Below are 27,754 nucleotides of genomic sequence, written 5' to 3'. Positions count from 1 at the left end.
AAAAAAAAAAAAAAAGAAGGAAGGAGACTGAAGGCTCTTGTACAGTCTATTGTGAAAAGCTCTTTGTTAACTTGGATCTGAGTATCAATCCAGGGTGTCAGGGTGTCTGTGAATGGTGTAATTCTAAAGAAAAATATCATAACCTCTCAGAAAGTAGTGTCTCTGAAGATAATTTGGATGACCTTTCACGAAGATAATCTACTGAAGGTCAGAGTTTGCCTTCCCATCCCCACAGCGGTTCTGCCCTCAGCCATAATCTGGTTCCCAAGTTATATCCACATAGAAAGAATTCAAGAATATTCTGAATGATAAAAATAAAGCATAATAGAGAGATCTGGCTCTAGGCAATAAGAGAAAAGGCAAGGAAAAATCCAGAAGAGAGAATAATTTCAATAAAAATGATTTGCTTTCTCTGTGTCCAGGAGAGAATTTCATACTATATCATAACATAACTAAGCTAATGCCTTTTGGTTTCCAGATGAGGGCCAGTCCCCAGGGCCTATCGGGTCAAGTACAACAGAATACTGGGAGATGAATGGAAGGTGCAAATGGTAAGACAAGATCTCCTATACTCAAACCTGAGACTCGAACAACACCTGATTTTGGTAAAACACTTCACAGTCATCTGCTAAATGATTACTTAGCCAATAGATTCATGAGGTAGTCAGGAGTTGAAGGGTCTGGTCGTAAAGGTGGACCCATAACATGGTGGGCTGCATGGTGCCATTCTTTATTCCAGTAGTGAGTGCCATCTGTGCCCAGGCTCGCCGCTATGGGTTCTCCATAGACCACCTTCCCTGGGAAGTTAAAAGGAAGCGTACGGCACCTTAATTTGCTCTTAAAAGAACCATCTGACAAACACACAAATATTAGTCTTTTCTGTCTTTGCAAAGTATAATATGAATCCTAAACCTTTTGTGAGCAGGATTGAAAAATAAAAAATACTGTTTGTTGAGCATTTACTGTGTTCCAATAAATGTGCATTGCATGTTATGGTAGATGATTGTACACTCTTGCTGATATTACACTTGGCCACGTGGCTTACTTTGGCCAATCAAATATGAACGGAAGTGATATGTGCTGCTTCCAAGCAGAAGTCGTTAACACCACAATAAGTTTTGCCATCCCCATTTTTCCCTCTGTCATGAGACCAGCAGAGGCTGCTCCTTCGGTTGTGTCTCAGAACAAAGAGAATATGGAGCAGAGTCAGAGCCAACCCATAACGGACACGAGTACGAATGAGAATTAAATCTCTGTAACCGTAAGCCAATAATACTTTTGATTCATTTGTTACTGTGCTGTAACCTAGCAAAAGCTGGCTGATACATGTGCCATTCTAATGAACTCTTCTCAAAGCCCACTCTAGGAAATGTTATTATTATCTCCATTAAAAGATAAGGATAAAGCTTATGGGCTTAAATCACTTCTCTACAGTTACATTACATGCACTTTATATAGACAGAGTAGAGGAGGTAAGATTCGAATCCATACATTTAACTCTAGTGGTCCTAATTGCTATGCATATTACTCTGATGACAATTATCACATTGTCATATGGTGTTCAACTTCGGTGTATCTCTGCTGCAAATAGATTGATACTCTTTTCACACATTTAAGAAAGAAAAACTTCCTCTAAAAACGTATTAAATAAAAGAACACTCAGATAAAATTGTAATCAGAAATGCATATTTTAAAAATCATGCAAATGAGGTCATCAAAAGCACATGCAATGTTAGAAAAGTTAATAGCGCATAGTGAATTTGAATTTAAAATCAGAATCCTACCTCTGATTAGCATTTGTCAGGATAACAGATTCCCTGGCATCCATCCACCTGATCATATCCAAGCAGTCATAAAGGAGAGTGCAGAGTAGAGATGCTGGCATACCAAATTAGTTCACTCTGGTTAATCGGATGCCAGATTTTAGTTTAAATCTTGATAGATTACTGAAATTAACTGATTTCCTCAGGGAGTATTGACAGTGGATGGCCACTAGCTGCCTGAGTCATATTAAATTGGAATGCAGCACCCTATTATCTCAAAGACTGTTCCTCCCCCAAACTAGCCACTGTCCTCTAACTAGCCTAGAAATTTGAAAAACCATGAAAGCAAGGTTTATTGAAGCCTAATTGTGCTTCTTAAGTGACCAAATATCAGACTGTGGTCAATAAAAGTTGCTCTCCAGGGACTCAGCCACTGCTAAGATCCTTCGCTTTCTTGATGCACACACACGGGGTGAATCCCATCGCATTCCTGTGCCTTACTGCCCAAGTCCCAGAAAAGAGGAAATACCATTAGTATCGTTCGGGTATGTGGGACAAGAAGCAATCATTTTTAATATGAACTAAGAAGTAATGTATTATTTGCTGGAGAAATAGCAGGGTGGACACAATATGTTATTTGCACAGAGGGATCTTCCTATTCCAAGAGAACTTCTTACAGATGCTTGGACAATGAGAAACTTGGGAGATGTGATCAGCAATCACTTTACAAGTTGCCAACTCAGGATTTTCCGTGGTGCTTCATCACAGAGGAAAGGTCCTTATGGCCTATTCTATTCAATCATTTGGCCCATCAAGGTGATATGGCAATACTGTTCCAAAAGTTCTACAATTTTAATAGCACTCAGGAAAGATTAAATGTGTCAGCATCTACCAAGAGTCTGCCAGGACTCTTTTGAAACCAGATAACAGGTAATTTCCTCCGAAGGGCTCAGGTCCTTTAAAATGTGACAGCTGCTTTTTGGTACACACCACGAGCTCTTCGTTGACTGGGCTATTTTCAACTGTCTCTCTGTAAATATCTGCAAATTAAGCATCCATAAATACAAAAAAAAAAAAATTGAAAAACGAAAGAGTAAAAATTCCTAACTGCCCTTCCCCATGTTTCACAATGGTTTTAAGGTAATTTCAAAGGACGAAACAGCATGCAAGGAGTAAAAAGGGGAAAGAAACCAAGGAGCTTAGAGAACCCATAAATTGGAGACTCAAACTGAATAATTCAGCGTAATTGTGGGTTCTGTTAGATTTGGGCTAAAAATAAAGCAATAATAAAAATAGCTAACATATATACAGCACTCTATAGTTTGCTATTATTGTTTGAAGGTCGTATATCTCATTTGATCTTCACGGCTACCCTCACGCTGATTTGACAGATGAAATTGATACTCAACAAGACCAACTTGCCCAAGACACAGGGGTAGTCAGTGGTACACCAGAATTAGAATCCTAATACTCTGCTAGCATATCATACATATGCGCTATGTTACTAAGAAAAGTGTCCTCCTTTTTCATTTCTTGGTGAAGAGCATGTATCTTTAAATGTTTAAGTCAACCACAAGCTATTTGTGGATGTGGCTGAGCAATTTTCCAATTTCACTTACTGGTTTCATTTACTACGCTTAGCAGGTTGGTAATGAAAAGTGCACTATCTGTCCTCATCTGGTACTCTCCTGATTACATTTGAGACCAGATGGTTTCAACAACTCTTGGGAGAGAGTACATCTTCATCATTAATCTCCTCCCCCATCTTAGCAAGTTTCACATTACGTTGTATCCTGTCTACCCATACATGTCTTCTCCTTCTTTCTCTCATAAACAGAAAAGACTCTGCACTTATGATGCAATCTCCTACTTAAAGGATTTTTGCCCTCTGGGAGCTTCTAAAAATTTCCAAATAATGCAACATGTCCAAACAACTCAAACTCCCTCCTCACCAGACAACCCGTTTATTAGATGAGAGTGATGGAACGGATGTGAATGCCTTGTCTGGATTTGGGCGCAGCACTGAATCAAGTCCCGAGACCCGTGAGAGAAGGTTGAAAGACGCTGAGATGCTGGCACAGGTAACTAGGAGTAGAAGCACTGGCTGCGGAACAGAAAGCCAAACACATTCATAAAACTAATTTTTCCTGGGCTCCATTTTGATTCAAAATATTGCATTTACAAAGGAAGAAAATAATTGAGAAGGAAAATACATAGAAGGAGCATAACAGAGTAGATCACACAGGTTTCAGTTTGAATCCTGATTTTGCCACTTTTTAGTTGGTGACCTTGAGCAAGATGAGTCCTTAGTCTCAGTTTTTCCCATCTATGAAATGGGATCACAATGTTCCCCCGGTATGGCAATTTTGTGAAGATTAAATAAATTAATGTATATGAAAGTACCTAGTATCTTCCTGAGTCACTTCATGATTTGGACTGAATTATGTCCCTTGCCAAAATTCAAATGTTAAAGTCCTAACCCCCATTATCTCAGAACGTGACTGTATTGGAGATAGTGTCCTTTATAGAGGTAATTATGTTAACGTGAGGTCATTAGTGTGAGTCTTAATCCAATATGACTGGGATACTTAAAAGAAGAGGAAATTTGGACACACACAGAGGGAAGGCTATGTGCAGACACAGGGAGAAGACGGCCATCTACAAGCCGGGAGAGAGGCCTGGAACACAGCCTTTCTTCCCTACCCTCGGAAAACGCCAACCCTGCCAACACTTTGATCTCAGACTTCTAGACTCCAAAATTGTGAGAAAATAAATTTCTGTTGTTTTTAGCCACCCGGCCTGTGGTGCTGTGTTACAGCGGTCCCAGCAAACTAATACATCCCACGAACGTTAGTTTCATTATGTTTACACCATTCTACTCTAAAAAAAATGTTTTTAAAAGGTCAGTTTTCAACTTATTTGTAATTGGATATAAGGTAAATCATCTTGTTCTAAATTAAAAATACAAGGGGATATTCAGATGCATATGTACAAGAAAGAAAAAGAGAAAGCCTGAGATTCAAATCCACCTTGACTCAGCCACACATTAATCGTTCCTCAGGAACAGCGTCAATCAGTTCATCGTACTCGTGTCGATGAGATTTGGTTGACTCTTACTCGGCACTAACAAGCCATGGCCCACACGACCACATAGGGAGAGAATGGTCGCTCGCTGCGTGGCCCTTTCTCCCCCTTATCCCTAAACACAAGAGGAATATATGGGGGTGGAGTTCAAATAAAATGGAAAATTGGACATCTAAAACCTCTCTGCAAGAGAAATTTCTATGTTACAGCAATTAGCCTGGAAAATAAAGCTTTCTACAATAAGGAAAACCAAAACCAAAACCAAAGCACATCAAACAAAGAAAACCCAACCACAACACAGACCACTTCACTGTAAGCCACTTGAGAACCAAAACTGTCTTCATCATCTTTGCAAATCCAAAGTCTAGAGCACAGTGTCTAGCATATATCTGATGTCCAATAACTTTTTAAAATAAAAAGTATAAAGAAAACTTTTTAATAAGTTCAAATGAGAGTCATATTTATACCCTAGAGACAGGAAGATGAATATAAAATAGAGTTGAATTTTATTAAGACGAGTTAAAACAAGTTAAACTAGAAACTAAAAAAAAATCTTGAAAATTTCAATCATAATTGGGAAACAAAAATAACAGATATACACCAAATAGAGCAACAGGTAAGTTGCTGAGAAAAATCACCACTATTCTAAGCAAAGCACCAGAAAAATAGTGAATCCATGTGTAGAAAAATAGTGCATCATCTGAACAAGAGCAGGTTCTATGGGGAGGTGCAGAGGAGAGGTGAATAATATATTTTTTAAAAGACTTTAATAATTCCACATATCAATATGTGCAGAAAAAGAACGTGTTTAACTAAAACCACCCAAACCAAAATAAAAAGTGTCACTGAAGTCAATGAGATATTGACAGATATACTATTTGGACAAAGACCAGACTGTGGTGAGTGAAAGGGGTCTGCGGCAGGCAGACTGGAACTTCTATTTGTGACACAATTACAGCTGGTTTGTCCAACTTTATACGTTGGACAAAAGAGCAGATCCTGCTTATGGAAGAAAAAGATAACACTCTAGAGACAGCCTTCTCATATTCTTGCCTTATTTTTGCAAAAGTGGCTTCTCACAGGAAGGATGGGAACCAACCTAGTTCTAGTTTCTCAACTTGGATTAACTAAGACTCGAAATAAACGTGATATTGAAATTTCTTGCAAACTGGCTTTCGATGGCTTGAATGTGAAAGCTTTATTTTTTTTTCCTGTAACTTGCTTTTTACTTTTTATCTGAATGCTAAAAGAAAATATCAGGGTACCAACACAGGGAAACCTCAAGCTTCGAATTAAAGTTGGTGAACTAAACCCACATTCCTGTCTCTTCCTCCCGAGTTCATATAGAAACCCTGGCGAAGATGTACAAAAGCCACAGCTGTGTTGAAAATGAAGGAGGAACCGTGGCTGACCAGAGTTTTTGAAAGATTTCAGGAAGCCAGAAAGCAGACGAGATGGCAATAGCTCACCAAGGAAAGAAGAGAGAGCTACACCTGAACTCAAAGGAGGAGAAGGATTCATGAAAAATGTTCTTCCTGGGTTGCAAAGGGGCAGTTCACTTGAGAGGAAGGGGAGGAAATGGGGACAGTTAGCACACACCCCCAACTCTGCCTGGAAAATAGAGCTTCCTAAGGTGGTATTGCTGCTACAGAGCGAAGCCCCCACACCTGACATTAGAGCTCACCGGTGACTGTGCCCCATTTAAATTTACGAAGCTCACAGTCAACACTCTCCTTGAGGGCTGGGCCTGCTCAAGAAATAGGCCTACAAAGCAGCAGAAAAAGTCTACACAGCTCCCTATTTTAACCACCCGAACTGTCTAGGCTTGAATATGAACAGTCTAGGATCACCAGACATTTGAAGAAAAAACAAACATGAAGAGAAGGGCCAAGATGTTTAAAAAAAAAACTGAAAAATTGACTAAGCAAAAACCAGGGATAATCCAGAAAATGGAAGAATTTTTTTAAATTTCCATCAGTATTTGTAGGGATCAAGAAGATAATGTATCCATTAAAATAAAACAATAGAAAACTAAGCAACTGTGGGGAGAAAAAAAGCTATCAGAAAACAAGAAAGTTTTCTTGTGAATAAAATATGATTACCGAAACAAATGGTTATTACGAGGGCAGAAGAAGTAAACAAAATCCTTTCCTAAAACACAGAACAAAATTAAAAAAAAAATTTTTAAAGGTGAAATAGTTAAGGGTAAATGCAAAATTAATTTAAGAGGTCTGATGGGGGACTTCCAAGAGAAGGAACAGAGAAAATTAATATAAAAGAAATAATAGAAGAAAAAATTTTCAGAATCAAAGATCAGTTTTCAGATTGAAACAGGCCCCTGAAAATGAAGGTGAATTTTTAAAAGGTTTACTGCTAAATATAGTCTTAATAAAGTTTCTGAACTTCTAAAATGAAGAGGGAATACAAAAATCTTCCATGTGGTGAATAAAGTTAGTGACAAAATGACAAGAATTTTGTTGGCATTTGCTTATTTATCAGTAACCCTGGATGCCAGAAGAAAATAATTCTGAACCTAGAATTCTGTGCCCATTCAAGCTGCTGAACGAGCTTGAGGACAAGGAATCAGAAAATTTACCTTTCAACATTCTTCCTTAGAAATATTATTTGAGATTCTTCAAGGTCATTCCAAGAAAAGGAGAGGAGATATGGGAACCAAGAAACAGTATATCTAATCTAGGATGCTGTGAAAGGAAGTCCTAGGATGACAGCTCTACAGTAGGCTTGAAAAGCAACTATCCAAAAATACAGAAGGTCAGAAAACTCTCCTCCCAAAAAGAATCTCTGAAAGAAGAGCTGATTTCAATCAATAGAAAGTGTGATGAAGCTAAAATCTTCATGATATGGTAAAGAAGGCATATGTTTCTTTTCTGAACCTATTTTCAAAAAAGCTAATTGGAAAAATTCCAAGGGGGAAAAAAAAACTTTACTAGACAATAATGGCCTAAATATGTAACAAACTAAACTAAGGTCTGCTTTAAACCTTATTGGAGTGCAGAAAAGGAAACACATTTGACTTTAACACTTGGCAGTTGCTTTTCCAAGAGTTCATTTAAATAATACGAGTTTGCATTTCAATTTAGTGATATAGATTTCTGAGATTCTCTTCTCACTAATCATTTCTACAAAGAAGAATATTTCCACAGTTTCATGTTGAAACAGTTCTAAATTGTAGACTTAACCTATAGACAAAGCATGGAAGACCTAATTATAGTTACAGAGCCAACTGTAATTTCTGTTTGTATAAAGATAATATAGAGTTGATAGAAGTCAGGAGGAGCAAAGAGGGTAATACAGAGCCTCTACATCCCCTTTTCAACATAGTTGAGAATAAAGAGATATCTCTAAAAATAATAGCCGAAAAACACATAAATGTAATTAATATTATTTGAAGTGACAATTATTGCTAACAAAACTCTGGAGGTAAAAGACTTACATAAGCTAAATGGCTCATTTTTCACAGTTCAGAGTCAAGTGATGCTGTCAACAATTATAAGCCTCTACTTATAAATTTATGGTTTAGAATTTTGGAGGTAATCACCAAAGAACTAAAGATAGATATAGTGAAAAACCACTAGTTCTAGGACTGAGCTGAGGGAGAAAGAGGATGTTCACTTTCCACTGAATACATTCTCGATCATTTCTATTCCTGGTATGGGTTTTTCCTTTAATAATGTTAATAAATAATAACAAAATGACAGTGTTTTAAATAAAAATTTTAAATATAAGGTAAAAAACCCAATTACCTATAAACTTGGTATTTATGTTTCCCAACTTTGTAAACTTTCTTCTTGAACAGATTTCCTCTTGAACAGAATGGACAGTAACCAAAAATCGGGGCTCTGGGGTCAGAGGGACTTGAGCTTGAATCCCAGGTCTATTTCGCACTTACTAGTAAAGTGATCTTGGACTTAATTTACTAAACTTTCCCAAGCCCAATTTCATCAATCACAAAACAGTGATAAAATTTAGCTAGAAGCATTGTTATGACAATTAAAAATGATAATGTATATTAAAATACATTGATGAGATGATATATAATAAAACCTGAAATGAGATATACTGTTAAAATATGTGCCAGGCACACATTAAGCACTTGACAATGTTGGTTGTTATAATCATTAACTCTCATGCTGTTATCTTCTGGGTATACAGCTGGCAATTCAACAATAAAATCAAACTTAACAGCATTTGTATTTCCAGGCAACTACAATAGAGACAATTAATAATTGGTTATCTTTTGTGCCTGCTGGTACAGTGACTCTGAGCTTTAATATGTATATGAATCACCTGGGGTTCTAGCATAATCTGATTCACTGGGTCTGGGATGGGGTCCAAGGTTATGCATTTCCAACGAACTCTCAGGGGATGCTGACACTGCATTCTGGAGACCACACTTCGAGTGGCAAGACCCTAGATGATAAGCTGGCCTGGCAAAGGAATTTACGGATAGGAAATGTTCATATTATAAATCTGTTTCTTATTTAAACAGGATAACAATCAATAGATCTGTATTGCTCTTTTATGCTCAGAAACTATGTTAGATAATAAATGAGTGCAAGTGGAGTAAATGAATCTTCTGTAAAAGGTCACTTTAGTCTTGTCCCTCTGTACTCCCCAGGGATCTGCCCTTGGGTTGGCTGGTTTGTCACCATGTGGGAGGTTTGGTGCTGTTTATGTCCCACCCTCCCATGCTCCCTTCAAGTTCCCATTTGATTACATGCCTTGATCACATGCAAGGGGTCACATGCTAGGGGCAGGAAATCTCTCGTGCTAATTTCCCCTGAGAGATCTGATGCCTCTTTGACAACTGTGCATTGGAGTATTCTCACCAGTGCTTGTACAATAAGTTTGACTCAACTAGAACATCTGGGGTGACATTTCAAATATTCCATATTTATAATCCCTTTGGAAAGGAATTTAGCAACATCCAAAAGGTGCATAGGCATCTACCCTTTGAACTAGCAGTCACGCTTATAGGACTCTACCCTGAGGACAGAATTTTGTGGTAGGCAGAATAATGGTGCCCCACATTCTAATCCCCATTACCTATGAATATGTTACCCTATATGGCAAAAGGGACTTCACGATTGCAATTAAATTATTGACCTTGAGACAGAGAGCTTATCCTGAATTAATCGAATGAGTTCAACGTAATCCCAGGATCCTTAAAGTAGACGAGAGGTGACAAGGAGATCTCTACCCACCATTGCTAGCTTTGAAGATGGAGGTAGGGACTTGAACCAAGGAATTTAAGTGGTCACTAGAAGCTGGAAAAGGCAAAGAAAGGGATTCCCCATAGAACCTCCAGAAAGAACACAGCCCTGCCAACACCCTGGTGCAGCCCACTGAGACCAGATTTCTGACCTCCAGAGCTGTAAGATAATAAATTGTGTCGCTTTAAGTTTGTGGTAATTTGTTAGAGCAGCAACAGAAAACTAACACACCCTCCACAAACATGAAATAGCATATGCATGTGGCCATCACTGTGGTTTTATTTGTAATAGCTAAAGATTGGAAACAAACGAAATATCCATCATTAGGGAGTAGTTGAACAAATACAATGGTATACTCTGCATTTGAGAAAAAGAATGAAAAGTCTCTTTACCTAATATGAGCTGACCTTTAGGACATATTTTCGAGTAAGAAAAAAAAAGCGATATAGAGAACACTCTGTATAGTATTTTACCTTTCGTGCGGGAAAGAAAAAGAAGTTAGAATATACATATACTCTTTCTTTTGGTAAAGAGAAACACTATAAAGATAGGCCAGAAATAAATGAATAAAAAATAATTACTTATGGGGTGTAGAATGAAGGAACTAGGGAAGAATGTGACTGAGACTATATTCTTTTCTTTTAATAAGAGTTTTTTGAGCCAAACTGAAGACATCTACCAGGGAGCAAGATCTCAAATGCTCTTGAGAATACATTCTCAATATATAATTTTGACTTTTGGGCCATGTAAATGTTTTACATATTCAAGAAATAAAGTTAAATTAAAAAATAACTTAAAATAAAATAAAAATATCCATACTTGAGTTTTCTGCCTATGGTTCACATTCCAAAACTTTCCCTAAACTCTTACTCTGCTTCTAATGGAATTCTATCCCAGTGCAAATTAAATACCCAAGATCAAGAAACTGTTTCCTGACAGAACTGTCGAAATTGTAACTTGATGGTAGGTTAAAAGTGACCATTTTTGCTGAATTTACTGTTTCTTAAATCATATGCTGATAGTATGGACTTAACTGATAGGCTCTAGCATGTGATATAGTACTTAGAAAGCACAAAATGACAGAACAATTTCATAGCGTTAGCAACAGCGCCATCTGGTGGCAAAAACTTAATGCTCTCTAACTTTAAAATTGTATTTTCTTTTCAAAGGATTGTGCTCTTCTATACTGAAATTACATTATATGGGGGAAGGGAGGAAAAGTAACCAGAATGGTTGGCAGTAAGACCTTATTAAATCCCTGTGAAACTGAGTTTATTCTTAACACAAGATATTGATGGATTACATTTTAAAAATGCATTTGGCTAGAACAAAATCCTTAATTGAACCTTCATTCGACAAGAACCAATTTTGAAAAAAATTATTTTAGTGTCAACTACAGACATGCCAAATATGTTTTCATAGTTTTTATAATTCATATTATAAAAATGCAGGCAGTCTCAGTTTAAACAAACAAACAACCCAGGATGATTTATAAGACTATTTCTGATTATCCAGATTCCTAAAAGTTAGATGATAGAAACTACCAGCCCATCCCCAGACGGCCTAAAGTCATCAAATACAATTCACCTGATTTGTTTCTCATCCTTCCTTTACCAGTACTGACAAATAAATACAATTATTTTTCTACCCAATTCTTATTAAAAACAGGAGATTTTCCCATGGAACAACAAGATGGGAGGACTATGATGACTGTAGGCTGTCATGCCAACCCTGGGCTACTCATGGTTATGTCTGAAGAAATAAATTTCTATCTTAATAATAAAAAATGAGATTTTCTCTTTCTTTTACGATGACTATTTACATAGTAAACGAAAGAACGTAGGCAATTAGGCAATTTGGAGTAAAAATAACTTTGGTTTTACGATCTTAAAATAACTGTCATAAAAATACTACTTGGATAACTGCTTCAACTGCACAACACTCAAGTTGCTATGAGACAAATCAATCCAATTCAAAAGAAATTTGTTAAGCACCTACTATGTGTTCTACATACATTACCCTGCTACAAGGAGGAAGGACAGCGGAGATGCCTAAGAGAAAGAGAGAGCTTCTTAGGAAATGGGCTGCTAGTGGCGTTAAAGGTGAGGACTCGGGGCTGAAGGAAAAGTCTTGAGGTTCCAAATATGGCGAAGAAATAATCTGAAAGAAGAGAAGCAGTCATGAAAATGAGCAAAAAAGAGAATAAAAATAGACACGCACAACAATAAAAGAAAACAGAAAAAATGGAAATTCATGCACAACTTTTTCATTAGAAAAGGAGAGGTCGCAGGTATTTTACCTCACTCTTTAGTTAATATGGAGTTAGAAGAGAAGTTATATAACTCAGGAATTACCATCTCGCCTCGCATCCGCTATCACCTTTGCTGCGGACTTGCTCATCACGTGGACGATGTAGAGAGGGCAGTTCACCGCGCTGGCGATGGTGATGGCTCTCAGCGTGGCCTCTGCCTCCACTGCTTCTGGGCGGCACAGCTCATGGCCCTCGGGGCCTGTTATCCCCAACGCCAACATCCTCTTTGCTCCCTAAAAAGGCAGGAGGAATATACACACGTACAGGGAAGGTTTACTCATGACAAATGCCATTATTGTATTGTAAAACAAATACACTGACAGGCTTTTAGATCTGTTTTATATAGATGTGTGTATGTGAAAGTGTGTGTACACACAGTGTATTTGGTAAAAAGAAATTTAATATTCTGATAGTATATGTAAATTTTTATATACATATTTTTCAATTCTTGTGATTGAAAGGTGAAAAAGATACGAGATTAGTTCTAATCACGTTCTTTGAAAAGCAGTGTTTATATTGAAGACTTATTATTGGTTCAGATCAAACAAAATAAAATGAAACATGCTAATCTCCTATACTAGATCCTTGTTGAAGTGACTCATGGTACTACATTATGTAGTTATGTAGTCTGCTACTTTTTACTGAATCAGTCTTCAGTGCCCTCTCGCCCAACCCACTGACTGATATCGGATCAGTTATTTCTCCTCTGTAAAATGTTATTTCTTCCTTAAGAAAAAGGCAGGAAGTCAAGACTCTGGATGGAAAATGACTTGCCCGGTGTCACACAGAGAGGAAGAGGGAGAGTCAAGTGTAAACCCTGGTCTGTTTGAGGTTACAGCTCACGCTCTCCTCTCATCACATCCCGCTGCCTCCGGCCCCGGAGCCTCAGTCTCACTGACTTTAATAGGAACTGAGCCTAGGGAGGGGAAAAATCAGCTAATATAAAGGGTAAGAGGGAGCTCTTTAAATCTTGCAGATGGCGCACCCTCTGGGTATTAATAATGGAACTGATATGAAAAATAAGTATCTTCTAGACTCCTCCAGAGCACATTTTAATACCCAGCTTCTGAAAAGAGTGGGGCTTTAAACAGCTCCCTACATTGCCTAAATCATCAGATTAAGCCGATGACCACACTTGGCCATTCCAAACCAACAACAAAAGCTGAAAAACAAAAAAGTGCTGGGCTACGCAAAGAAAAATATTTGTGTTTTAATAATAAAACGTGTTTCAGATCTAATAGCTGGTTTGGAGAAGGGAAATCCTCAGTTCAATGCATATACCGCCTGAATAAAATTCAGAGCGGGCACAGTGTTTCCAACCCGCAGAAAATTAGTTCCTCCCAGTGCATTAAGTGAGTTTACCCATCTCAGGCCAATCGACTGTAAGTCAAGTTCGTTTCCGTTTGTGCAGAAGTTCTGGAATGCAACTGCTCACCTCTGCAATTAGGTCTCCGTTTTCCGCGTGAACCTGAGCAATCGCTCCGATTTCCTTGCACTGAGAGAAGGCCGCGTACAGCTCCCTGTCGCTCACCATGTACAGATCTTTATATGCCATAAACATCTTGAAAGAGTTCACACCTTTATCTTGGGTAAGGATTTTCATTTCTTCTTTAACCTAAAAGAGAACAACAACGAGAAAATGTCTCTGTTTAATTTAAAGACAATTTTGACATTCTCTAAAACACTGCATTCAGAAGAGAAGTAAAATAAGGACAACAGCATAATTCCAGAAAAAATGCAGTTAAGGCCTTTATCTTTCCTGCATGTTAGAGCCCATTTCATCTGCTGAACTGCTACTGATACTTGGTTTTTACGCCTACACCACCTGGTCTTCCTAGATGGTCTCCCATCCAAGTACTAACCAGGCTTGACCCTGCTTAGCTTCTGAGATCAAACAGGATAGGGCATGTTCAGGGTGACATCGCTGTAGACTGATATAATACTTTTAAATCATAAAAGAGTTAATAGTTTCCCCCAAGGTATTCCATTTCTATACTTGGATATAAATTCTCAACATCTATTTCCCCATGTGAGGAAATTTTTCTAGAAAATGAAGATAAAGCCATTTGGCAGCAACAGAAGCAATTGTGTCTCTAGACGGAATCAAAGCTAATGTGAGGCGAGTGTTTGGGCTCGAATCTAAAACCCACATAGGAGTTCTTATAGGGGAAGTCGAGGATGTAGATCCACCCACTGGCAGTGCTGAGGAGGTGACAGGCTGGACCAGTCGGGTCCTAGGGGGCTTAGTGCTGCTTAAGGTCAAAACTAGATTAGTGATTGCCCTTGCAGAGACTTAGCAATTCAAGCCTTAATAAGGAGTAAAAACTTCAAAGAAAAAATCAAATTGTTTGAACTCCTTCTACATGTTACACACACACACACACAAAATAAAACAGGCATAGGATTATTGCTCTTATTTGATAAAAGCTCTTTCAACTTCATAAGAAAAACTCTAACATTGGAGGTAAAAAATGTTACCAACAATTCAAACAGTAAATAAAAATGACTAATATAGAAAAATTTATCCTTCCTACTGATTATAAAGTGCAAAATAAAATGATGCAACTTTTTCTACTGAATCAGCAAAGTTTAAAAATAAAAATATTACTTGTTAAGTTCTCACTTCCATCACTCTATATTCCCTTACTAATTTTCTTTGCTTTTCTCTCTGGTGCTTTATCTATTGACGTATTAATTTATTTTGCTTTATCTATTGATATATTATTTATTTGTTGATAGCCTGTTTTCCCCATAAGAGCAGGGGCTTTGTATGGTTTGTCCACTGCCATATCTTAGAACAGTGTCTAGTGCATAGTGGTCACTCAGTAACTGTTAACTGAATGAATGAATGAATGAATATACTTCTGTATGTTATGTGTCAGGGGTTCCCAATACCCAGGCCGTGGACTGGTACTGGTCTGTGGCCTGTTAGGGTCTGAACCACACAGCAGGAGATGAGCGGTGGGCAAGCCGGCGACGCTCCATCTGTGTTTGCAGCCGCTCCCCAGCGCTAGCATCACCGCCTCAGCTCCACCGCAGATCATCAGGCATTAGATTCCCACAGGAGCACTGGTCCCTGGTGCCAAAAATTTGGGGACCGCTGCTATATGTTATACTTAGTACATATACAAAGGAATAAAAAAAAATCAAAGTGTTGAAAGTAGTCATCATTGAAATGATGGAATGAGCTTCAAAACATGTTAAGGGACAACAGCAAGGGCAGATCATAGTATAGAGTGCCTCATTGTTGTTGCTGTTGTTAAAATTTTTCTCTAATTTCGAATTTTCTACCATCAGTATATTATTTTTATTGTTAGGGAAAAAATGCTCTAAACATTATTAGCATATTCACATAATGGGCTTCCAAAGGGGATTATGATCTGCATTGCTCAGAAGAAATAACTATTACTTCCTGAGTAGAAGAGTCTTTCTGAGGGTGACCTCATTAATCATCCGTCTTCCGCATCTTTGGTACGTCCCATGACACTACTCTCAGGCACAGGAACTTAAGCCTTGCTACTCCCAAAGTGTGGTCCTCGAACCAGCAGCATCAGCACACTTGGGAGCCTGCTCAAAATGCAGAATATCAGGCCCCACGCAGATCTACTGTTATGAGTCGATGTGTCCTCCCAAATTCATATGTTGAACTAATATCAGGCCCCACGCAGATCTACTGTTATGAGTCCTCCCAAATTCATATGTTGAACCCCTAACTTCCAACATCAAATGTGACCTTATTTGGAAACATGGGCATTGCAGATGCAGTTAAGATGAGGTCACTAGGATGGCCCGTAATCCGATATGACTGTGTCCTTATAAAAAGGGGAAATTTGGACAGACACACGCAGGGACGATGCCATGAGAAGATGATGGCAGAGATGCGGTGATGCTTCTGCAAACTGAGGAACATCAAAGATGGCTGGCAAACCACCAGAAGCAAGGGGAGAGGCATGGAGCAGATTCTCCCTCACCACTCTCTGAAGGAACCGATCTGTCCACACCTTGATCTTGGACTTCTGGTTTCCAGAACTGTGAGACAATGAATTTCTGTTGTTGAAGCCTCCCAGTTGATGGCACTTATTACAGCAACCCTAGCAAACTAACACACTTACTGAACAAAATCCATATTTTAACAGTATTTACTGGGTAACTATTTGCATATTTAAGTGTGAGAAGCACTGGTAAGAGCAAATATCATCACTTTTGCTATACTTTATAAAATAAGAGATGGAGAAAGGGAGGGAAGGAGGGAGGAAAGAAGGAAGGCAGGAAGGCCCTAAACATTTTTGTAGAAAAATTAACTTTAGCTGTGGACTATAAACCTTGCTGTTATATTTGCTGAACTATCCGTTTAAGATTGACTACTCGTTTTCTATTAACTTAGTGTCTAAAGCCCTATTTTTAGGGGGAGGTAGAAGTACAAGTTACAGGGTAAATTCAAATAAAGTCACCTTGTAAGCACTTTCTGATAAAAAGATTTCTGAATTAAGTCCAATGTGGAAAAACGCAGTGTTGATTTAAATTACAAGTAAAAATTTCTTCTAAAGTATTCATGAAAATTTATATGAGAAATGAACACATTTTAACATCTCTCAAAACTATCTTTCCTGCCTGAACCATGTTATCATTTCTGCCATGGCCTAAGTAATTAGCAGCTATGGAAGGCTGGTTTAAGCTCCATTACGAGATGATGTGAGCAGGTGGTTACATTAGCAGAGCAGCACAGAGAGAGTGAGGGGACAGCTGGAGAAGGCCTTGAAAACGTTCCTGGGCTGTCCCTTCCTCTTTCAAGTGCACAGGAGGGGGAAAAGGGGCCAAGAATGGGAATGGCAGTAACTAGTTTTAAATGAGAATTTCCTTGGTTTTTCTCCAAAATTTAAACATTTCAAATTGAAATTCTAATCTGTGGAAAAATACTGTTTTAAAATCGTTTGGAAATGGGGAAGTTGAGAAAAAGGGAGATCTTAAAATGACATGTCATTAATTAAATATTAGGGAAGGCTGTTGTGAATTATTATGAAGGATTTTCGTATCGTCTGTCTATGATTTTTAAAAATTTTAGTTTTACAAATGGACAATACTTCACAGGATTCAAAATTCAGAAGGCAAAAAGGAATCTGCAGTGAAAGGTCTTCCTTCCAGTTCTGACTTCCAGGCACCCAACATCCCAATTTCTTACGTTTTGACATTACCAGTTTCTTGATCTTGTAAGAGCAAGCACTAGGGGACTAAGTGGAAGAAATCGGACCCCGGGGTGGTTCACCTGGTCACTCCACCATGTCACTGCCACGTGAAGGCTGTAGTCACAGCAGACTTTGGGATCAGCCCAGCTTCGCCAGGTCTCGAAGGCCTCGACGAGGGAGCTGCCTTTCTGAGGAATGGCAAAATCGATGACCATGGTGGTGCCTCCTGCCAGGGCAGCCTGGAGTCGCAAGAGAATTTCAACAGGTGAGCCATCAATTTTCTACTTAAGTCGTTTATCTCCTTGAACAATACACATCTGCAAGCAAAGCACTTGGGCAAACTTGATGAGTCCAGGAAACTGCACAAAGATACTGACTCTGAAAGACCCAGAGGGACATGAGTAGACTTCTCATAAGTTAAAGTTTGAAGTGTTAAAACTGCTGAAGTTGCTTCCGTAAAAAGGATGGCATGTCTGATGGAAAGAAAATGGCTTTGACCCAAAGAAAACAGAGGGAGGACTATAAGAAACACCAAAATGGAAAAATGGAGATGATTAAAAAAATTTCTCCAGAAAACCATATTCGTTATTGTAAAATCTTACTATATCGGCATCAAGAAGCTTGGTGAATTATATCTCCAACTGCTCTGTGATTTATGCAGACTCTTGAGAGACAACATGATTCCCCTCTCAGCTCATTTCCACTGGTGATGCTCCACCTTTCCTTAATTTCCATCTGTCCCTCTGCCCATCCCCATGGCTGTGGTCTTCCTTCGCTCAGACTCTTCTCATCCTTCGCCTGCTCTTTATATCTCCAGCTCTGCTCTCACTGCCTCCAGTACAAACCCCTAATTGCAACCAGAGGGATGTGCTAAAGCCCCGAGGTGACCACTTGACTCCGGAGCTTGAAACCAAATGCTTCTCACTGCCTCCGGAATAAAGTTTCATCTTTTTAGCATGGCCCACAAGGCCCTACAAGATCTGCCTCAACTCTTATATTCTCCTTGGCATATTATATTACATTAAATTATGACAATTTTAACACCATTATTAAATCAAGTGTCTTGACTAATTATTGAAATTGATTTTATTTAAACTAAAACCACGAGGTGGTTAAATGTGCTTTTAACTATTGTATTCAAACAATGTGGGTGAAGAAAACAAACATAGGCAGAGGTATACTAGGGCAGTGGTTGAGAGCCCCAACCAAGGAGCCTCACTGGCTTCAGGGCACAAAGCTCAGAATCAACACTTATCAGCTTTGGTACCCTGAGTGACTCCCTCCCTCCCTTCCTCCCTCCTTCCCTCCCTCACTCTCTCCTTTCTTTCCTATGAGTTTTATGTTTTATTTCTTTATTTTTATGTTTTATATTTTTTCTTTTTTTTTAAATACCCAGTTTTCCTGAGCACAGAAGAAAAAAGAATGCTTTTATTTTTCCCCCAGATTTACTGAAATATAATTGACATATAACAGTGTAAGTTTATGGTATATGCATATTGATTTGATGATACACTTATATATCGTGAAACGATTACCACATTAGAGTTAGTTAACATCTTCATCGCCTCACATAATTACTGTGTCTTTTTTTGTAGTGAGAACATTTAAGATTTACTCTCTCAGCAACTTTCAATTATATAATACAGTATGATTAACTCCAGGCACCATGCTGTACGTTACATCCCCAGGATGTAAGTCTATCCTTTGACCAACAGCTTCCCAGCCCCTGGTAACCACCATCCTACTCTCTGTTTTTATGAGTTTGTCTTTCTCTGTCTGACTTATTGCACTTAAGAAAATGCTTTTGAAGTCTGTCCATGTTGTCAAAAATGGCAGAATTCCCTTCTTTCTTATGGCTGACTTTTATAAAAATGTATAAAATTTCCTTTATCCATTCATCCACAGATGGACTCTTAGTTCATTTCTAAATCTTGCCTATTATAAACACTGCTGCAATAAATATGGGAGTGCAGCTATCAACAATTTCTTAACATCCGTGTGTCTTTGATTCCTCATCTGCAAAGTGAGGACAATAATTGAACCTAAACCACAGGGTCGTTAGGAAGATTACACTGAGGTGATGTATATAAGGTGCTAAAGACTGCGTTTGACTCACGGTAAGTGCTTCATAAGCTTCAGCTCATGATGCGTCATAAGCCTTTTCACCACTGCTTTAGAATTAGGCACTTTCCCACTTGTCATACATTGTCTCTTCTCACCACCAGAAATGTGGCCATGCACAGAGCGGGGGCCACCCGCCTCTCTCCCGAGCCCCTGCAACTGCACCCTCATGACCCTCCCCACAGCCCTGCTGACTCACGGCGGGCTCCGTGTCCCGCCTGGTGTGAGAGCTCTTCTCTAGCACCGTTTCCTTGCTCACTTCGATAGGTTTTTATTTTTCCTTAAATCACTTGGCCCCACTCCAATTCTTTTTGCTTTCAAAAATCTCACTTTTTGGCACAGGATCCTGTACTTTGTCTCTACCTTTAGGTAACATTGACTTATTCATGCAAAGCAATACATATTTGCGTCTCTCAAGAAATTCCTGTTGGTATAATGACAATACTAGGAAAAATTCCTCAAGATCTGTATTTTTATCTGAATGCAGATGAATCTTCTCATCTTCCTTTCTAAAATGTCTTGCTGGTGCCATACAGACATCCCTCGGGGATGAAGGACATTTTTCTCATAGAAAGAGTTGTTAATTTAGATGTTAGAAGAAAGTAGTTTTTTAGCGTACTGAACTAGAAAATCAAGCTAAAAGAAATATTCTTTCCATTCTTTTTATATTAAAAGTCTACCACCGGCAGGATGTGGGGAAAATAGATACACTGCTGGGGGAAATACAAATAAAATGAATAAAATGGTACAGTACTCTGGAAAACAGCTGGCAGTTCCCGAGAGGGTTAAACATAGAGTTACTATATGGCCAGACAGTTCTACTTGTAGGAATTATATATCTATCTATATCTATATAGGTAGATATAGACAGATAAGTGATAGATAGATAGATAAAATAAAATAATAGTGATAGATAAGTGATAGATAGATAAAATAAAAACATGTCCACACAAAAAGTTGCACACAAAGATTCAGAGCAGCATTATTCATAATAGCCAAAAAGTCAAAACCACCCAAATGTCCATCAACTGATGGATGGATAAACAAAATGTGGTATACAATACAATGGGATATATTTGGCCATGAAAAGGAATGAAGTTCTGATACATGCCACATCATGGGTGAGCCTTGAAAATAGTAAGCAAAGTGAAAGAAGCCAGTCAGAAAAAATAACTTATTATATGATTCCATTTACATGAAATTTCCATAAGAGGCAAATCCATAGAGACAGTCAATAGAATAGTGGTTGCCTGGGGCTGGAGGGGTTGGGGAGAGTTGAGTGATAGCTAAAGGGCACAGGTTTTTTGGGGAGCGATAAAATGTTCTCAAGTTGATTGTGGTGATGGCTGCACAACTCTGAATATACTAAAAACTACTGAACTGTACACTTTAAATGGCTGGACTGTACTGTATATAAATTACAACTTAATAAAACTGCTACCATAAAAAGCCTCCAACATGCAAGTCATTACATGGATTGAGGAGGGTGGGAAGACACATAAATAATCAAAGATTCTACCCTCGAGGTGTTTATAGTCGAGGTGGGGAGATGGAAGTATGAAGAAAAAATTATAATAAAATATTCAGATTGTAAGAAAAGTAGCGAGTATACCTCTATAATAAACGGTGGTATAAAAATTGCTAAAGGGAGGTAAAAATTGCTAGGCTCCCTGAAAGAGGTCCAGGGCAAAGACTACTGAGAATTCAGAGGAAAAGATCAACTCAGAGATCAGAAGAGGCGTGGCTTGAAATTAGCATTAGGACAATAGGATAATAATATCTAACTTGTAATGAGCGCTTATAATATGCCAGGGAACTCTTCTGATGTTCTAGGTGTTTTAAGTGTTGTAATCAACTCACCAGCTCTGCCGCAGGTCCTATTGTCAACACTATTTCAGAGTTGAGGAATCAGAACACAACACCATAACTTGCCCAAAGTCTCAAAGCCACTAGTGACAAAGGCAGGGCTGGAATCAGGTCATCAGGCTCCAGAGCCTGTGCCTATTGGAGCAGCCAACTGCATGGGGAAGCCCTGAGGAAGAGCAGCTCAGCAAAAAGTGTTCAAGGGCAGAATTAAGATGACGGGATGGTTCGAAGCAACGGCTCCCAGAGAAGGCAGGCAGGACGGTGGCTGCCTACAGGGGCGAAAGGAGCCCCTGGCTGGGATGACTGAGAGGGTGGCAGACCAGCAGACAGAGGAGGGGAGCCCACCTGGCATTTTGAGGGATCATGAGTTCGGTGTGGAACATCCTGAGCGTGGGGTGCTCGGGCATGTGTCCACTTTGTGTATTTGCAGACAGAAGGACATGCAGACCTGACGGTGAAGAGCAATCAAGGGCAGGAGAGAAACATGACAGTCGCCTTGGAGAGGATGCCAGAGGGGTCCTGAGGTTGGCGGAAATGACCAGGGACAGAGAAGCAAGGTGTGATAATAGGAGCCACGGTACCATGCTCGGAACATACCGACACTTAGCACGAAAACGAAGCAGCGCCGAGCCAAGACGGAACATGGACAGTGGCTGTTTTCAGGTGGCACGATTACGAGTTATTGTAATTCTTCTCCAGTTAAATCTCATCTTCAATATTTGATTGATTTTGTATAAGAAAGCATGACTTTTATGAGGAGAAAAAGATTTTGCAGACCTATGATACGAATACATGCTTATGGTATCTAAAATAAGTACACAGACGGTTGATGGTCTTCTTAGTAGACTGAAGATGTGATGGTCAGAGGACCATTTTTCTAAAACCACAGCAGATTGAAATTCCTGGGGCTACAGTTTGAAATCTCCTGAATCAGGATCTATCACAAATATTCCATCTCCTTAATTAACCAGGAGCAGGGGAGGGAGAGGAGCGGGGCAGTCGGTCACTGTCTTTTCTTCGTTTCTTCTTGTTGTTTTTCCTCTCTACTCTTCCTCCCTCTCCTCCTCACAACGAGAATGAATTTAAAGAAACTGGAGTGAATGGAAGAGAATAGCCTGGGCCAGTGTGGGCAAATGGGTGAAAAAGAGAATCTGCCTTTTTCCAAACCTCCGCTGTCTTCACCCAGCCTCCTCTTGAACCTCTTTCTTCCTGGTCTTTCTGGTCATCCAGGGTTTTGGGGCTGCCCAAAGTTATCTCAAATCCCTGAATATTATTTCAGGATCTGAAATGTTCCCTTCTTTCCACTGGATGCAGGGTGCCATGTGCCAGAGCTGCAGAACTGAGATCCCAATGAGAGTGGACCCCCCTAGGGTGTGAAGAAGCCCTGCTCTTCTCAAGGGTTACTTGCCTCTTGAAAGTGGCCCTTGTTCAAATACCCACTTCTAGGTTATGCATCTTATACTCATTCACTCATTTAATTAAGCCTTGCTACAGCCCTGAGTGGTAGGAATTGCTTTTCTTATGTTACAGTTAAGGATACTGAGGCTCAGAGACATCAAATAACTCTCCAAGGTCACGCACCTGGTAAATTCTCTTTGGTAACCTGGAAGAAGATACAACGTCCTCAGTGGTCTTACATTCAGCCTCCCCTGGGCCTCAACCCCCTGTAGGCTGTTTCTCCTTCTCCAATCTTCCATTGATCTGCTTTCCAGCCTGCAGCCCTAGGCCATCAGTGAATCATTACTTGGAGAAATGCATAGAGCAGTAAAATGAATCGAGCATTTAGAAAGCCGAAAGCCATACAAAACAAGACAAATCCCATCAGGTTAAACTATGAATTGTAAATTCACAAATGAAATGCAATTTTATTAAGCTCATGTGATGTTCATTATTGTGACAATCGCTATTGAAATAAGATGCCCCTAAAGGATTTATAAGGAAAAGCCTTATGCTAGTGCTTCTTTGTCTTCGCACAACCATTATAATTAACTTTATCCAGCAGACTAACTGGTCAGAACATTTCATTCCCAGTCCACTTTAGATATTTTCAGTATTTGTTTAATTTTTTTTAACATCAGATGCTTCTAGATGCACTTCACAAAATGTTTCTCAGGATCTACCTAACATCTGAAGAATGAAGCGAGCTCAGGAAAGGGAGAACCAGTACAGGGCAAAAATGTCTTTCATATTTCTATACGAAACTTATTTCCTTTGTTTTTACTGCTGATCGACTTTGCTCCACTTTTATTTGTAGTTAGCCAAACAAAACGTATTTACCTTTTCTAATCTGGGCTCATAAATCAATTCTTTCAGCTCATAATTACTTTGGCTGTTCTCCCTTGAAAACCTTCCAGTTTATCTAAAACCTTCTTTTGCGGGAGGAGAGCATGTGCTGTCGCAGGTGCAAATGTGGATAGAATATAAATTGAGATAAACTCTCATCAACGGTGGGGGTCATAATATTACATAACACAAGATTTTATTTAAGAATGTATTAAGTTGTAAATCATTATTTATGGCTTTTTCTTCTTCTTCTCTCTCTTTTTTTTTTTTTATGGTGTCACCTAATTTTCATTTCTAAGCTCATCCTAAAACAAGTAACCTTGTTTCACTAAAAAAAGTCCCAGGACCTGCTCGGCGCAAGTAAAACAAAAATAAGTCCAACAGTACATTTGAGCCATAGAGAGAAAAACACTTGGTTCAATTTTCAGCTTTCTCATAGTCACTAAGTCACTCATAAGTCACTAAGACTTATGAAAACAAACTTCATGACTCCAATTTATCTTCCAACTCCAGAAGCACATTCACTGTTGTAAAGATGTCCTTCACATGCTCATGTCCTTGTCTCTCCAGGTTTGAAATATTAACCACACCATCACCCATCCAACTGTGCAAACTGGACTTCAGAGTCAGCCTTGACCTTACCTCTCTTCTTCCCAACATCCCCCAACCCAATCCATCAGCGTCTACCTTCCATATTAACATTTTCATAGAGGGATCCAGGCAGCTACATGGCCGGGGCTAGCAATACTTTGGAGAAATGAAATCTCACATTAACATGCAGCTTACACTACTTTTCCATTTTGCTGTTGGAAAAGTGAACCATCATAATTATGTCAACTCATAGCTTTTGAGGGGAATTTATTGATTCCTCCTTTCCTCCCTTAAACATCTAAAGAATATTTATGTACCAGGCACTGTAATGGGTACAGAGATGAAACTATATCAATTGAATCCGATTCTCGAGGGATGGTATAAAAGTTCCCTAGAAGATGCTAGAGTGTGGCCAGGATTAAGATTCACTGGACTAAGTATAGGAGGCAGAGGAGGGGATTTCATTTCTCCAAAGTATTGCTAGCCCTGGCCATGTAGCTGCCTGGATCCTTCTATGAAAATGTTAATATGGAAGGTAGACTCTGAGCACATTTGAAAGCTAAATGCTCATGTTTGGCCAAAGCCATTACCTACTCAGAGTTAACCAGAACTTATAATACAACAGAATTATAGTCTATATTTATGCCTCAAATAATTTAGTCTTTTTTTAAAAAAAGATTAAGTTTTATTTTAAGCTAATTTTTAAGCTCTTTGCTTTTATGTGTGACCAGATCCTCAGGGATCAGGAACTCATGACTTGTCACCAGAATGTGCAATTTCACTATTAGATGCAATGAAACATAACTAAAAATGAAGTGTCCTCCCTTACTTTGTTACTCAATATGTGAAAAGAAGAGCCAAAGGCGATGGTGAGGAGTTGACTCTGGGTAATTACAGAAGCTCACTTATCAATCAGATAACCTACTTAGAAACACAGCTTGGTGATGTAAGCCTTTATGACCCAGGACTTCACAAAAGAGAAAATGCCAGACGTCAAGTATTCACCCAAAAATAGTCACAATCATCAAAGTTAGTCTACAAGTCCAGAAGTTTATTGTATATAATCTATTGTTAAGGCCAACACAGAGTCCCATATACTCCTAGTCTGTCTGCTACTGAGAACAAACACCACGGTTTTCACCTCTATTACCTCAATGACAATGCCTGGCCTTAGTGGCTTTCCAAGAAATATTTTTTGTCTGAGTTACTAGACTCTAATCATCAACTTGGAAAATCCTTAGTTTAGGGTTATTCTGTATTGGATCAGTGACAGGGTCTAGAATATGATACTTTGTCATAAAAGTCATTCTGAGCTGAAGGCATTTGAAAACATGCTTTGTCAACTGTAACTAAAAAAACAATGCCTGGCCTTAGTGGCTTTCCAAGAAATATTTTTTGTCTGAGTTACTAGACTCTAATCATCAACTTGGAAAATCCTTAGTTTAGGGTTATTCTGTATTGGATCAGTGACAGGGTCTAGAATATGATACTTTGTCATAAAAGTCATTCTGAGCTGAAGGCATTTGAAAACATGCTTTGTCAACTGTAACTAAAAAAAATTTGTTTTAATTATATTAAAAAATTTTATTTATAAAAAGCCTTTTTTTTTTTCTTTTTCTTTTCTGAAGTCCCTTATCTGCCTAAAAGCAGAAGCTCTCAAAAGAATTCAATTGTCATAATTCCCCTTCCAGGAAGTGTCACTACCAAGTAACATTGAATCATCATCTAAGACTGGAAGCTTGCACCACACCTAAATTAGTCCTTCTCACAAAACTATCATATCGCCCATCTATTCTCCTAAAGGCCCATTTGACTTTCCTAAAAGTCATTTGTTTTCCCATAAGTGCTCCCTCCTTTCCCCTGTTGAGATGGTATATAAGCCCCAAATCCCCACTGATTCCTTGAGTCACATTTTTCTGTGAACTCGCATGTACTTGAATTTTAAAAATATATTTTTTCTCTTCCTAATCTATCTTTTGTCAGTTTAATTTGCAGGCCCCAATGACTAAACCTAAGAGGTTACAGGAAAAGTTTTTCCTCTCCAACAGCAGCATCGTGAAAACCATGATTTCCACACATCGAAAATATCCAGTCCGTGTAAAACAAGTGGTGGGACCAAAAAGCATGGAGAACTCAAGTACGGAAACTGAAAAAAGGCAAGTCCTAGATGCCGCACAGTTCCGTGAAAGGATTCCTAACATACAGCACCCTCAACAGGGCTTACAGCCCTATTTACAATCAAGTAGCTTCAGATTAACATTTGCGATGGCTTTTTTCTTCCTCTGATTAGTAGCACAAAGATTAACTTCATAATCAATAAAGAGCCACCTAAGCAAATCATAGAATTATAAACTCTTAGAGCTGGAACATGTGAGCTAACGCAACAAAATTGTTCAAAGCTCAGCCTCACCAGTAGTTAAAGAAACGCTCATTTAAAAACATTAAGAAAGTCTATGTTTTTCCTATTAAATTGGCATTGATTTGTTTTTCTTCAATATTCACAGGTAACTAGGATGCAGTGAAATGAGAATTACAATGTATTGCTCATGGGAGCGTAAATTGAAGTGTATATTAAACTCCTTTAAGATGCATATAATATTCATTGACCAAGTCATTTCACTCTCAGGGGTGATTTTATAACCCGTGCAAATCTTCACTTCTTTAGAATGACTTTTTCTCTTCTCTTCCTTTTTGATTCAAACTGGCCTTGGGGGTCTCTTGCTTCTTCCTTTTCCGTTTCCCTCTGCACAACCACTCCGTTATCACTAAGTCCTTAGGTCAGCATTAAACAGTCTTAGGAATAAAGCCTCAGGTCTGCTGATCACAGAAACAAATTTTGGTCAAACTAAAGATAAAGATAACATTTTGCAGCTCCACACTCATGAAGAAGAAGGACCCTATGGGCATCCTCTTGAAACCAGACAGAACAACTCCATGACTGACATCAGGGCCTGATGCAATGATCAACTGCCTCCTACCCGAGCCCCAACCAATCAGTAGAACCTACGACCCCAACTCCCTTAGATACTAATGAGTATTCCCCTATATAATCTATGCCCTAGAGGCCTTTGGGGAGCCAGGTCTTTGAGCGCTAGCTTACCTGTGTCCCTGGGCTTGGAGCTATTTCCTTAAATAAACCTCTACTTCCCTTGCTGCAAACTCCTGTCCATGTCTCTTTTGGCTTTGATATGTGCAGGCAAAACGAACCTCTTGAGTTCAGTAACAGTTTTTAAGTCAATCATCAAGAATCTGAGTGATGATTTATTGGCACAGTGTTGTTATACACAAGCAAAAACAGAAAAACAAAAAATTGGAAAT

At 38.8% G+C, this 27,754-nt stretch overlaps 1 protein-coding gene and 1 pseudogene across 1 annotated transcript in view; both read right to left on the bottom strand.

Annotated features, from left to right (window-relative positions):
* DPYS (dihydropyrimidinase) overlaps positions 1 to 27,754 on the bottom strand; it is an 86,148-nt gene that overhangs the window by 46,643 nt on the left and 11,751 nt on the right. Inside the window, exons 3-6 of the mRNA XM_015592954.1 lie at positions 17,656 to 17,814; positions 13,828 to 14,007; positions 12,436 to 12,625; positions 641 to 797 (exon numbers count right to left, since the gene is read on the bottom strand). Coding sequence (XP_015448440.1) covers positions 641 to 797; positions 12,436 to 12,625; positions 13,828 to 14,007; positions 17,656 to 17,814 — 686 coding nt within the window. The remainder of the gene's footprint in view (positions 1 to 640; positions 798 to 12,435; positions 12,626 to 13,827; positions 14,008 to 17,655; positions 17,815 to 27,754) is intronic.
* On the bottom strand, positions 14,206 to 14,324 carry LOC112483681 (annotated as a pseudogene).

This window comes from Pteropus alecto, unplaced genomic scaffold, assembly GCF_000325575.1.
Source record: "Pteropus alecto unplaced genomic scaffold, ASM32557v1 scaffold164, whole genome shotgun sequence".
Lineage (NCBI taxonomy): Eukaryota > Metazoa > Chordata > Mammalia > Chiroptera > Pteropodidae > Pteropus > Pteropus alecto.
This window is presented reverse-complemented; position numbering and strand designations above follow the sequence as displayed.